Source organism: Vombatus ursinus, unplaced genomic scaffold, assembly GCF_900497805.2.
Source record: "Vombatus ursinus unplaced genomic scaffold, bare-nosed wombat genome assembly UNPS02015255.1, whole genome shotgun sequence".
Classification (NCBI taxonomy): domain Eukaryota; kingdom Metazoa; phylum Chordata; class Mammalia; order Diprotodontia; family Vombatidae; genus Vombatus; species Vombatus ursinus.
The window spans coordinates 13,450,074-13,463,087 of NW_020955033.1; the positions used below are offsets into that span (position 1 = coordinate 13,450,074).

Genomic DNA, 13,014 nt, shown 5'->3' on the forward strand with positions numbered 1-13,014 from the left:
ACAGTTTCCTCAGTTTATAGATGAGGAAATAGTCGAGCGATGTGATAGGGTCAAAAAGTGTCAGAGGCAGGATTGAAATGTATTTTTTTCTGACTCTGCAATGCCACCTACCTGCTTCTATTAATAAGGGTCTGAACTTTTGGTATTCAAGACTAAAAACACACACACACACACACACACACACACACACACACACGTCTATACCTTATACTACCTCCCACTCCACCCTCCCACTCCCTATCACTCTGTGGTACAGTAACACTGACCTTGCTCTACCTTGAGTAAGACACTTCATCTGCCGATTTGGGGCATATTCACTGGCCTCCAGGGCTCCTTCCTCATCTCTATTTCCTGGCTTGCTTCAGTTCTCTGCTAAAATCCCACCTTCTGCATGAAGCTTTTTGTGCTTCCCTGTAATCTAGTGCCTTCCCTCTCTTTATTATCTTCAATTTATTCTGTATACATCTTGTTTGTACATAGTTGTTTGCATGTTGTCTCCTCCATTAGTTTGTAACCTTTGAGAGTGGTCACTGTCTTTGACCTTTCTTTGTATCCCCCCCCAGTGGTGCCTGTCTCATGGTAGGTGCTTACTGAGTATATTGGCTGTGGGGGAAAAAAAATAAAGGAGCCACTTTGAGAGACTCAGAAGGAACAAGCCATAGAACTTGTAACTAGATGTGGGTGATATGGAAAAGGAACAGCCAGTAAAACCACTTAAGTTTTAAGCCAGAATGACTGAGGTGGGGGTAGGGGTGGGTAACATTAACAAAAATAGAAAAATCAGGAGAAGGTCTCTTTTAAAAAGGGAGAAAAAAGGAAGATGAGTACAGTGTGACATGTCCATTTAGAAGTATTGGTAAATCCTTGTGAGCATTTTTAGTAGGTAGTAGTAAATTCAGAACTGGGGCAGGGTGGTAGTGGTAATGACATTTGGGAGTCATTCTTGGGGGTGATAATAGCTGAAACTTTGGGAATGAATGAGGTTGCGGAGGGTTTAGGAGAGTGAAATTTGATTTTTTTCAGTTAAATCCTGTCCCTATCCAATGTGGCTAAAAGAGTAAGACCAATTTGTAAAGCTTTAAAAGCTAGACAGAAAAGTTTCATTATATTTGATTTTATAGTTAATATTTGAACCTAGACACACTAGGGAACCACTGATGTTGATTGATTAAGGAAGTGATTGTTATGTGCATAAGAAAAATCACTTTCTCAGCAGGGTTTAGGATGGACTGGAGTTGGGGGTAAGTCTTGAGGCAGAGACATCAGTTAGGAGACTGTAACAATAATCTAGTCAAGAGCTGATGGGGGCCTGAACTGTGGTAGTGCATGTTGGCTATTAGCCTGAAAGGCTGCTGGTTTTGATTTTCCTGCTCATGTGAAATACTTTGAGATCAATAGCTTATAGTGATTGGAACAATATTAGGCCTTTCAAAGGATCAATCAAAATTGGATTAAACCAATGGAAAATTTTTTTTTTGTTTCTGTGGGTGGCAAACCTCACTAGTCTACTTAAATATGAAGTAATTGAATAAAAACTATTAATTTTTGAATGTCAAACTGAAGTATTACAAATATTTTTCTTTGTGATATTCTGATTTTGATTCTTGTCAAATATGTGGTACCAAATAAGAACCAGTATTACAACTTCATAATTTTCATTTTTGAAATTTATTAATCTTTAATTTTTATATAAAATTAATTTCCAAAGATATCCCTCCTTCTTCATGCCTAGAAAGCAATCCTTTGTAACAAAGAATAAAAGAACAGGGAAAAAACTCAACACATTAACCACATGTCACAGTATATGTAATGTTTCACTTCTGTAATTTTCTAGTGAAGGGAGGTGACGTCTCTAAATTCTGGGCCCAAGCTTGTTCATTTTAATTATATAGCATTCAATTTCAGTTTTTTATTCTTTCCATTTACATTGTTGCAATCATTGCATATTTTTTTCTTGCGTCTGCTTACTTCACTTTGCATCAGTTCATGTGTTCCCATGCTTTAGAGTTTACATTTATTTTTCTTCAGTCACAGGGTATTAAGACATACAGCAGTTATTTGTACTAGCCGATCTTTGAATGTACGAGCTACAGTCTGCAGAAGTAATACTCTTGAAGGTGAAGAAGGCAGAGGAGGCAATATGCTTGTCTTTGTGGATGTGGAAAATATCAATACTGTAAGTTTTAGTTTTCTCTTGTAAAATTAGTTTTTTATTTTAACTACACACTTAACTGAAGTTTCAGTTGAGTAGACTTTTTTCTTTTGTAGACTTTATAGTCTACTGGTATAATTGTAGAAATAATTCTATAATAGCTCATTATATTAACTATCGAATGGAATGTAGGATACAGGAATCACTTTCTGACTACTGGGTTTACACCCAGGTCTGGACCTCAAAGCTCTCTTAGCTTCTTAATGTTAATTAAGTGTTAATGTCTCATTTAGCTACATAAATTTGACCTTGACCATTCCTTCTTATTTCTTTGGTTTCATACGGCAAATTCATGTGTCATATAAATTGTTAATCTAAACAAAAAGAAACATCAGTAAATCTTGAAAAAGGAAACATCACATAAAGAGTATGTCATAATTTGGTCATTAAAGGCAAGTTGATAAAGTTAAATTTGTAGAATTCTCATAGGTTTTCAGTAACTCTCAATATTTCAATGTTATTCCTTTCAGCAGACCTCCATGAGTTCTGAGAATGTAGTCTTAGTTTCATTTTGCATTTTTAGAGCACTTGAGGATTAGCCCCTTAATATAGAGGAAATTCTCTGTAGGCAAATTATGATCACATTAAGAAGACAGATAGGGTTTTTAAAGGATTTATTCTTAGTTTAATCATTCATTTGTAATGTAACTGGCTGGAGCATTTGAACACTCCACTTTGTAAGATGTTATGAGAATTTATGCACTGATTTTTTTGTTTTAGAGATTCCAAAACATGAAATATCTTTATTTTTTTTAATCAACAGAAATTAGCCTTCTCTTCCTCTCCTTCCTCACTCCCAATCCTCACCAAGTGAGAAAGAAAGAAAAACAAAATCCATTTTGAAAATACGTACAATCAGGCAAAACAAATTCCCACCTTGGGCATGTCCAAACAAAATATATCTTGGTTTGTACTGAGTCTGTCACTTTTCTGTTAGAAGGTAGGTAGCCTGCTTTATCATCTGGACTTGTGTTTGGTCATAATGTTGATCAGAGTTCCTAAGACTCTGCATCACTTCACACAAGTCCTCTTAGGCCTCTCTCCAAAACCATGCTCTTCATCATTTCCTACAGTACGACAGTGTTCTTTCACATTCATGTACTATAATTTGTTCCAACATTCCCCAGTTGGTGGACACCCCACTAATTTCTAGTTCTTTGCCACTGTAAAAGGAACTACTGTAAATATTTTTGTACCGCCTTACAGTTTGCTTTGCTTAGGACTAATCCTTTCCTTAATATACCCTTGCTCTTACAATCCTCTTCCGCTTCCTACCCAGTTCATTGTGAGCAAAATGTTTTCCTGTACCCAACCGTGTGTGTGTGTGTGTGTGTGTGTATGTGTGTGTGTGTGTTTGTTCTCTCTTTTGACCAGTTAAGATGAGATGGAGGTTCCAGCATCATTTGTTCCCCTCATCCTTTCTTCCTTGTTAGTATAAATTTGTACACCCTGAGTATGTGAATTTTCCCCATCTTTCCATTCTTTTTTTCTCCTAGTTAATTCTTCCTTCCCACCTCCCTTTCCGTTCTTTTAAGATCACCAAAGCATAACAGAACCACTCCCAGACCCTCTGTTTAGACTCCCTTCTATGACCCCTAATGGTGATAGGGTTCTCAGGGGGGCCTATATATCATTAGAATGCAAGGAGACTAAACCCTTGTTTAGTCTCTTATGATCGTTCATTCATGGCTGCCTTTTTATGTTTCTCTTGACTCTTTTGTGCTTCACACTTTCTATGTACCTCTGTTCTTTTTGTCAGAAATTCTGGGACATCTTCTACTTCAGTAAAGGCTCATTCTTCCCCCTTGTAGTATTACATTCAGTTTTGCTGAATAAATTATTCTTGGTTGTAAATCTATGTCTCTTGCCTTCTGGAATTTCATTTCTCAAGCTCTCTGCTTCTTTATAGTGTTGGTTGCTAAATCATTTTTGATCCTGACTGTGGCTCCTCAGTGCTTGAATTCTTTCTTTCTGGCTGCTTGCAGTATTTTTTCTTTGACTTCGAACCTCTGGCTTTTGGCTGTAATATTCTTGGTAGTTTTCCTTTTGGGGTTTCTTTCAGGAAATTATCAGCGGATTCTTTCTGTTTCCACATTGCTCTCCGATTCTAAGAGATCTGGTAATTTTTCTGTTGTGATTTTTAAAATTGTGATATTGAGGCTTTTTTATTTGGTTGTGGTTTTCAGGTAGTCCAGTGATTCTTAAATTATCTCTTTTTAATCTGTTTTCACGTTGGTGCAGTGGATAGAGCACTAGGCCTCAGGAAGACCTAAGTTCAAATTCAACCTCCAGTTCTTAATAGCTTTGTGACCCTAGGCAAGTCACTCAACCTTTGTTTACCTTGGTTTCCTCAGCGGTAAAATGGGCATAATCATAGTTAACCTACCTCCCAAGGTTGTCTTAAGGATCAAATGAAATAATATTGTAAAATACTTAGCACAGTCCCTGGCACATAGTAAACACTACATAAATGTAAGTTATCTTTATCATCAGTAGTAGTAGTAGTAGTAGTAGTAGTAGTAGTAGTAATTTTTGCTAAGAGACAGCTGAGTGATGTAGTACATAGGATGCTGGGCTTGGAGTCAGGGAGACCTGAGTTAAAATGTGGCCTCAGATATCAGCTTTGAAACTCTAGACAAGTCACTTAACCTCTATCAGCCTCAGATTCCTCTACTGCAAAATGGGGGTAATAATAACATTTACCTCACAAGGTTATTGTGGGGATCAAATGAGATAATATTTGTAAATTTCTTAGCTCATTGTCTGGCACATAGGAGGTGCTTAATAAATGCTTATTCCCTTCCCTTACTGCCTCCCCATTTTCCTATTTTATATTAATTTCCCCTTACGTTTTCTTCTTTTTTCTTAGTCTTTTGAGTTTATTTTAACCTTCTTATTTTTTCATAAAATCATGTCATTAGCTTTTATTTGGTCCATTTTAATTTTCAAAGAGTTTGTTCCTTGAGCAAAGTTTAGAACTTCTTGCACCAAACTTCACCTCTTTTCTAGTTCTTTCCTTCCGTAACTGACTTTTCTAATTTTTTCTTCTAATGCTCTCATTTAATTTCATTAAAAAAAAACTTTAAATAATTTTTTTTTATCATTTTCTCCAGTAATCCTAGTTGAACTTTTGCTCAAGGTGTTGCTTTGAGGCTTTGCTTGTAGATATTTTGGATTCTTCCACTTCTTTTAGATTTGTGTTTTCATGGAATTTTGGGGACACTCAAGGATCATTACTTACCAATTCGTTACTTACCAATTTGGGTTCTTGAGGTTGGAGTCAGATGATGTCAGTAAAGAGTGTATTAAGAGTTGAAGCAAGGAGCCATTTTATTCAGCTTGGTGGATAGCATCTACAATGAGTCTAATATGAGAAGTTTCTTATATGTAAATTTTGAGGGAAACATTCATAAGCTAAACATTCCAAATAATATTGTATAAAACAAAGAAAAGAAAGGTAGCTATTCATAAAACACAGGTGATTACACAAAAAAGAATAATGTACTAGTTGAAGAAAAATTGATATTATTAGTAAAAAGAGATAGATAAGGGAGTTATCCTCTCAGTAAAACTCATTTCTCTAAATCCAAGGAATCTGATAGTTGGGCTAGACAGGGAGGAAAATGTTTCCAGGACTCTGGAAACCTCCACCTACAGCAGCACAGTTGTTTTGAACCAATATGAGGTGAGAAGGAGACGCTGCTGCAGTTGGTACTACAGTTCATTAGGGGTCATTTGCAGCAAAATGGCTGCTTCAGAATAAAGTGGAGTTAGCATGCCTTGTGGTAGGACTGTTTCTAAGGAGAGGAAGGTCTGTGTGTCTCACAAACATGTCAAGGTAACAGTTCATTGTACAGTAATAGGAGGTTTTGTAAAGGTGTTAAGACAAGGGAGGAGAAGGAGGCTCAGTGGAAGCTGCCAACCTTTGGAAACTTGTTGAAGGCAGACTCTGAGCTTCATCTGGGAGGATAATTTTATCAACTTCCCCCACAGCATGTTGTTACCAAAATAACTTTTTTTTATTTGCTCATCTTTCTGCCTTATTTCCTGGACTTGGACTTAATATCAGGGCCAGACTGCATACTTATCAAAGGAATATCTAGGTAAAGCATGAAAGTTCTTTCTTGGGAATATTGGGTTATACCAGGATCTCTGTAATGACTCAGGCTCAGAACATGCAAGTTGTACTGTTTCTCAGTGATAGAATTGTAGGCTTTTCTTTGACCGGTGGCCTTCCCTTTGCAGGTGTCAGAGTGGGCTGGAAACTGGAATGGACACTGTTCCAGTCCTGGGGTCTGAACACACAGCTACTATTTATTTCTGAGCTTATTGCAGCTTCCCCATCTTGGCTCTGACCATTGAATATCTTTTTTGTTATAGCTGATATAGGGGTGTATATTTTCATATGACAAATAATGACCTCTACAGTATCCACCATAGGGGTGGTCACACCCTTGATCTCAGATATATAACTTATTCTACCGCCATAATCCGTATTAAGAGTCAGCTTACTATAGCCCACAGGCCAAAACCAGCTGCTGCTTCTTTTTGTATGACCAGTGAGCCAACAACAGTTTTTTGCATTTTTTAGTAAAGTTTTTTTATGCTTAAAAATGTAAAAAACTATTCTTAGCTGTTGGCCATGCCAAAAAAGAAAAAAGAAAAAGACAGCATGCCTCAGACTATAGTTTGCCAACCCCTGATCTACATGACCAGGCTCAGGTTGGCAGGGTATATAATTTAAAATTGCATCTTCAGTTCCTTTGCTTTTGGGGATATATTATTTCCTTCCTTTCAGTCGTTTTAGTGGGTGAAAAATAGTCCTGCATTATTTGAAATTTCCTTTCCTTTATATTTGAAAGCCTTTTCTGCTCTTTTGCAAAATTTATTGTTTTTTATTGGAATGGCATAATTTAACCACTGTCTTGGAATTTGAAATATTTATTTATTTTGCTAGGGCTAATGTGTGGATTTTTTTCTTGGTACTTTATTTTCTGTATTTAGAAGTTCTGGGTAGTTTTTCTTGTATTATTTCTTGTATTGTAGCACTCAGAGGTTTTAACTTGTGATATTCTTCTGAGGTGCCTGTGATCCATAATTTGCTTCTATACAACTTGTTTTCAGGATCAGCTTATTTTGCTTATACAGAAATCATATTGCTTTAGCATTATTGCTTTTTGCTTTTTCTCTTCTTCCATACAGTCCTTTACTGTATTTGTATTCTCAAGTTGTTCTCTCTTTCACTTCTATTAGAAAAACTCACCGTCTTAGATTTAAGTTTTTCTATTCTGCTAATTATTTCTCTTTTGCAAGCCATAAATTTTACCAATATTACCATTAATTTAAACAAAATTTAGAAAAATTTTGTTCTATTCTAAATTCTTTTTTCAGAATTGTTTTGTCTCTAACACTAACCATTCTGGAACATCCTGCAATAGTTCCATGCTTTCTTGGGAATCCATAAGACTGTTTCATTAGCAGTTCCTTCACATTCATGTGTGAAAGACACACTTTCATGTGTCTTAAAGTATTTAGAGACATTTCCAATCTTTATGAGGTCTTGATGCTTATTTTTTATTTTAATTTAATATCTTCCCTATTGATTTATCTGCTTATGCTCATGGTTTTGAAGTTTCCATATTCCCAAGGTTTTAGTGGTTTTATTTTTTTTTCTTTAATTTCCCTTGTATTTACTTTCTGACCTCATTCCTTTTTGAATGTGGGTTTACCTCCAGGGCTGGATTTTAGTTGTCTTAGCCTCTTTTCACTTTGGCTACTTTGTTTTTTACTGGTCTTTGTCCCTTCCCCAGGTGACTTCTGGGAGGCCAGTACTGGCCTTAATTGGATGCTAGTCCCCTGCCCTTTAAGATCTGTGCAGTCCCACGTTCTAGTCCCTTGCCTCAATTTCCTACATTCTTTGTTTATCTGTCTGACCTGAGTCAGTGTTGCTTTTTCCAGGTTTTAGGGGTAGAGGGGGTGTTATCAGCAGAGTTTCTGCTAGTAGGGGGCTGCTCCAGGCAAAATGGTTAGTCAATTAACAAACTTTTTTTTTTCAATTTTACTTTATATAAAATTCTAAATCCTCCCCCTCCACCCTGCCCTGCCCCAGAAGGCAAGGAAAACAAAACCTATTACAGATCTGTAGTTATGCAAAACAAATTCTCTTATTAGCGATATAGAGAGAAAAGAAGAGAAAATATAATTTATTTTTCATTCATTCTATCAGCTCTCCATCTAAAGGTGGATAGCATGTTTCATCATGAGTCCTTTAAAATTGTGGCTGATCATTCATCAAGTGTTTATTAAGTGCCTACCATGTACAGACACTATAGGAAGCACTGAGGACACAAAGAAAGGTCAAAAAAAAATCCCTGCTCTCACCTCTCACTTTAATGGAAAGCAAACATGCAAACAGTCATGTAACAAACAAGATATATACAGGAAAGGCACTGGTATTAAGGGGGACTAGGAAAGACTTCTTGAAGAAGGTGGGCTTTTAGCTGGGATTTGAAGGAAACTAGGAGATGGTAGTGAGGAGAGAGAAAAGTCCAGGGATTGGAGACAACACTGAAAATGCCTGAAGTCAGGAGATGGAGTGTCTTCTTCAAGGAACAGCAAGAAGGCCTGCAGAATACATGAGGGGAGGGTGGGGTGGGAGTATAAGTTATAAGAATACTGGAAAGGTAGGAAGGAGTCAGGGTATGGAGGGCTTCCACTGTTTGTCATTTTTCTTTTGAACTTTGACAGTATGACAGGTGTGAGGTAGAATGTTATAGTTGTTTTCATATGCATTTCTCTACTTGTGATTTGAAGCTTTTTTCTTTTTATTTTAATATGGCTATTGATAACTTGGGTTTTTGGGTTTCTTCTTTAGAAAATGGCCTGTTTATTTCTTTGACCTTTATCAGTTGGGGAATGGGTCTTAGTCTTATAAATTTAAATCAGTTCTTTGCATTTCTTAGAAATCAGACCTTTATCAGAGAAATCTGCTGGATATGTTGAATTGGTTTTATTTGTCCTAAAACTTTTAAATGTTACGTAACCCAGTTGTCCATTTTGATCCTCTCTATCACTTGTTTGGTCATGAACTGTTTCTCTTTCCATAGAGTGAGCTGAAAGGTAATTTCTTCCTTGTTTCTCTCATTAGTTCATCTAAATCTTCCATGCTCATCTGTTTTCATTGTGTTATTATTTCTTATAGCACAGTCATATTCCATTAAATTCATGTACCACAACTTATGGAGCCATTCCTCAGTTGACAGGCAACTTGTTTCCAATTCTTTGATGCTACAAAAAAATGCTCTTATAAATACTTTGTTATATAAGGAGTCTTTCTTTTTGTCATTGACCTCCCTGTGGTATATGCCTAGCAGTGGGATCTCTGGATCAAAATATCAGGACCTTTGAGTCACTCTATTTGAATCATTCCACATTTCTTTCCAGAATGGTCAAACCAATTCAAAGCTCTATCAAGAGTGTGCCCTTAGACAATCTCTCCAATATAGACTACTGTCATTTTTTGTCATCTTTGATAATTTGCTGTGTATGAAGTAAATCCTCAAGAGTTGTTTAGATTTGCATTTCTCTTGTTTTAATGTTTTGGAGCATTCTTTCATATGGCTGTTAATAGTTTGTAATTCAAGAACTATTTTTCTTCTCCTTTGACCACTTATCTCTTCAAGAATGGCTTTTTATCCCCTTCATTTTTACTTTTTTTTTCATTAGTTCCTTTAAGATTTTTGACCTTTTGTTTCTTCACATGAATTTTGTTATTTTGCATAATTCTATAAAATAACCTGTTGGTAGTTTTGCATGGCTCTAAACTGTAATTTATTTTAAGTAGTATCACCATACCTCAGTTATGAAGTATTAATATTTTTTCAATTAAGTCTTATTTTTTTAAAGAGTTATTATTGTTTGCTGCTTTCATCAGAGTTCTAAGGTCTTTCAAGATTGTTTTTCTTCTTCTTACTGTTATCATCATATAAATTTTTCTCCTAGTTCTGCTCATTTCACTCTGCATCAGTTCATACAAATCTTTCCATATTTCTCTGAAACTGTCGGTCATCATTTCTTATGGTCCATTAATATTCTATTACATTCATATGCTTCAATTTGTTCAGCCATTCTCCAATTGATGAACATCTATATTGTTCCTTTTTTAAACCTATTCTTCATCCCTTACTGTGATTGCTAGTCCCATCACTCTTTCCTATTCTTCCTATTCTACTCTAGTTTCATTTTCCTACCTTCACATTCTTAATCACATGTTGAAAAATTTGCTTTCTTCTGTGCATTAGTCATTTGTCTACTTCTCCTGTTCTCACTCATGCTTTACCAAAATCCCAATTCTGGTTTATCTCAATCATCCTTCTCCACTTCTACTTATGTCCTGGAGAAAGTAACTAAATCATACTGACTGGGCTCACAATACATTGGTTATAAATTCTCACCTAGGTCCCCAATTCTGCACAGAACTTCTTTTATTCCTGTCTGACCATTACATTCTTCATAGCAACATTCGAAACCTTCTTCTTTTCTCTCAAGTGAAATTAAGCAAATTAGGATTTTTTTAAACATGTGCTAAACACTAGGGATACAAAGAAAGGCAAATAGAGCCACTGTCCACAAGAGGTTCCTGTTCTAATAAGGAAGATAATATGTAAATAACAAAGTACATAAAAGTACTTGAAGTAATCTCAAAGCAGAAAGCATTAGTAGCTACCAACTGGGAAAAACCTGCAGAAAGTGAGATTTGAACTGAGACTTAAAAGAACATAGAAGGATACTAAGAAGTAGAGATTATAAGGGTGAGCATTCCTGGCATTTGGTGAGGAGAGCTCAGTGGTACATTGATAGGACAGTGGACACAAAATCAGGAAGACCTGAGTTCAAATACTGCCTTACTTACTAGCTGCATGTTCCTGGGTCAATTTCCTTATCTGCAAAATGGGATTAATAATAGCACCTACCTCACAGGGTTGTTGCAAGGATCAAATGAGAAGATATATATAAAACTCTTTAGACCAGTGCCAGGTATATAGTAGGTAATATGTAAGTGTTAGCTTTACTGTTGTTGTTATTCTTCACCAATGTAGAGGACCCTGAGAAAGCATGTGGAACATTGTGTTTGACGAAGAGCATTTAGACCAGTGTTGCTCTATAGTAGAGTGAAAGAAGAGAAGTAAAGTATAAGATTAGAATTGTAGGAAGAAACCATATTATAAAGGTTTGATGCCAAACCAAGGACTTTATAGTTTATTTTGGAGGCAACAGTGAACACTGTAACTTATTGAGTGACATGATCAAACCTAAGCTTTAGAAAAATCACCTTGGTAACCGAGTGAAGAATGGATTGGGTGAGGGGAGACAGTGCAGGAAGAAGGAATTTATAATAGTCCAGATGAAAAGGTGGTGTGAGCCTGAACTGGAGTGGTAGCTGTGGATGTGAAAAGAAAGGAAAATCTATAAGAGATGTTGTGAAGCTGAAACAATAAGATTTGGCAACTAATTTGGATACATAGATAAGAGTGAGGAGTTGATGATGACACCAAGGTTGGAGCTTGGTGGGTCCAGTGAGAGGAAGTTCCTGGGAGGGGCGGGTTGGAGGATGAGGAAAGATAATGAGCTCTGTTTGGGGCATTTCAAGTTTGAGGTGATTATGAAACATTTATCTCAAGATATCCAAAAGTCAGTTGGTGATATAGGACTGGAGCTCAGAAGAAAGAGTAAGACTAGATGTATAGAACTGTAAATCATCTACATAGAGATAATAACTGAACCTATGGAAGTTGCTGAAATCAAATGAGATAATAGAGAAAAGAAAAGGCCCAGGACAGAGCTTTAGGGTCTGGGGTTGGGGGGAGTGTGAGACATAGTTGTGCAAAAGAGATTCATTAACAACAGTCAGAAAGATAGAAAGAGAACCAGAAAAGAGCAATATCCTGAAAACCTAGAGCAGGAGGAAGTGGTCAGCAGGGTCAGAGGCAGCAGAGAAGTCAAGAAGCATGAAGATTGAGACAAGGCCATTATATTTGGTTGTTAAGAGCTCATTCACAGCTTTGGATGGAGAAGTTTTAGTTGGATGATGAGGTCAGAAGCCCGGTTGGAGGGTGTTTAGAAGGGAGTGAAAAGAGAGGAAGTGAAGGCACCAAATGTCGATAGCTTTCTCAAAGAGTTTAGCTGTGAAGGAGAGGAGAAATATAGAATGATTGCTGTCACGGATGGGAGGACCATTGAGGATTTTTGAAGGATGGGCACATTTATAGACAGAGGCAGGTAAGGTGCCAATAGGATAGGGAAAGGCTAGAGCCAAGAGAGTAGGGATAATACTAACGACAATCTGCTGAGGAATGCATGTAGAGAAGTTGGCAGGAAGGGCCACCTTTTCATATGAGTCTGGAGAAAAGAAAGAAATAATAGAGAAAGATTTGTGTGAGGAAGAGAGGGTAAGTGGAAGTCATGATGAGTGACCTCAGTCTTTTTTGGTGAAGTCTAAGGCAAGCATTTCAGCTGACCTCTTACAACATGTCCTCTCCTATTACTCTCAACAGAAAATAGCCTTCTTTATTACTGAGAAAAGGAGGCAATTGTTGGAGAGCTCCTCATCTCTTCTACTCCATGTCGCACAGCTGCTCTTCCTCACCCCCTGTTCATTCCCCTTTTGCTGTTTTCTTGGATAATTATGTGGTCCTCATCATTCTTTGCCAAGGCTTACCCCTCTTTGTGTACCCTTGATCATGTGCTCTTAGATCATTCCCTCCTTTCTTCTCTGGCAGCTTGCCGCCTCATTCTTTTTCTCA

At 36.9% G+C, this 13,014-nt stretch overlaps 1 protein-coding gene across 4 annotated transcripts in view; it reads left to right on the forward strand.

The window, feature by feature from the left end:
- Positions 1 to 13,014, forward strand: part of LOC114031804 (trafficking protein particle complex subunit 8) — a 135,806-nt gene that overhangs the window by 94,267 nt on the left and 28,525 nt on the right. For all 4 annotated transcript variants that reach the window (XM_027846943.1, XM_027846944.1, XM_027846946.1 and 1 more), the window contains one exon: positions 2,029 to 2,176. In XM_027846943.1, the coding sequence (XP_027702744.1) occupies positions 2,029 to 2,176 (148 nt within the window). The remainder of the gene's footprint in view (positions 1 to 2,028; positions 2,177 to 13,014) is intronic.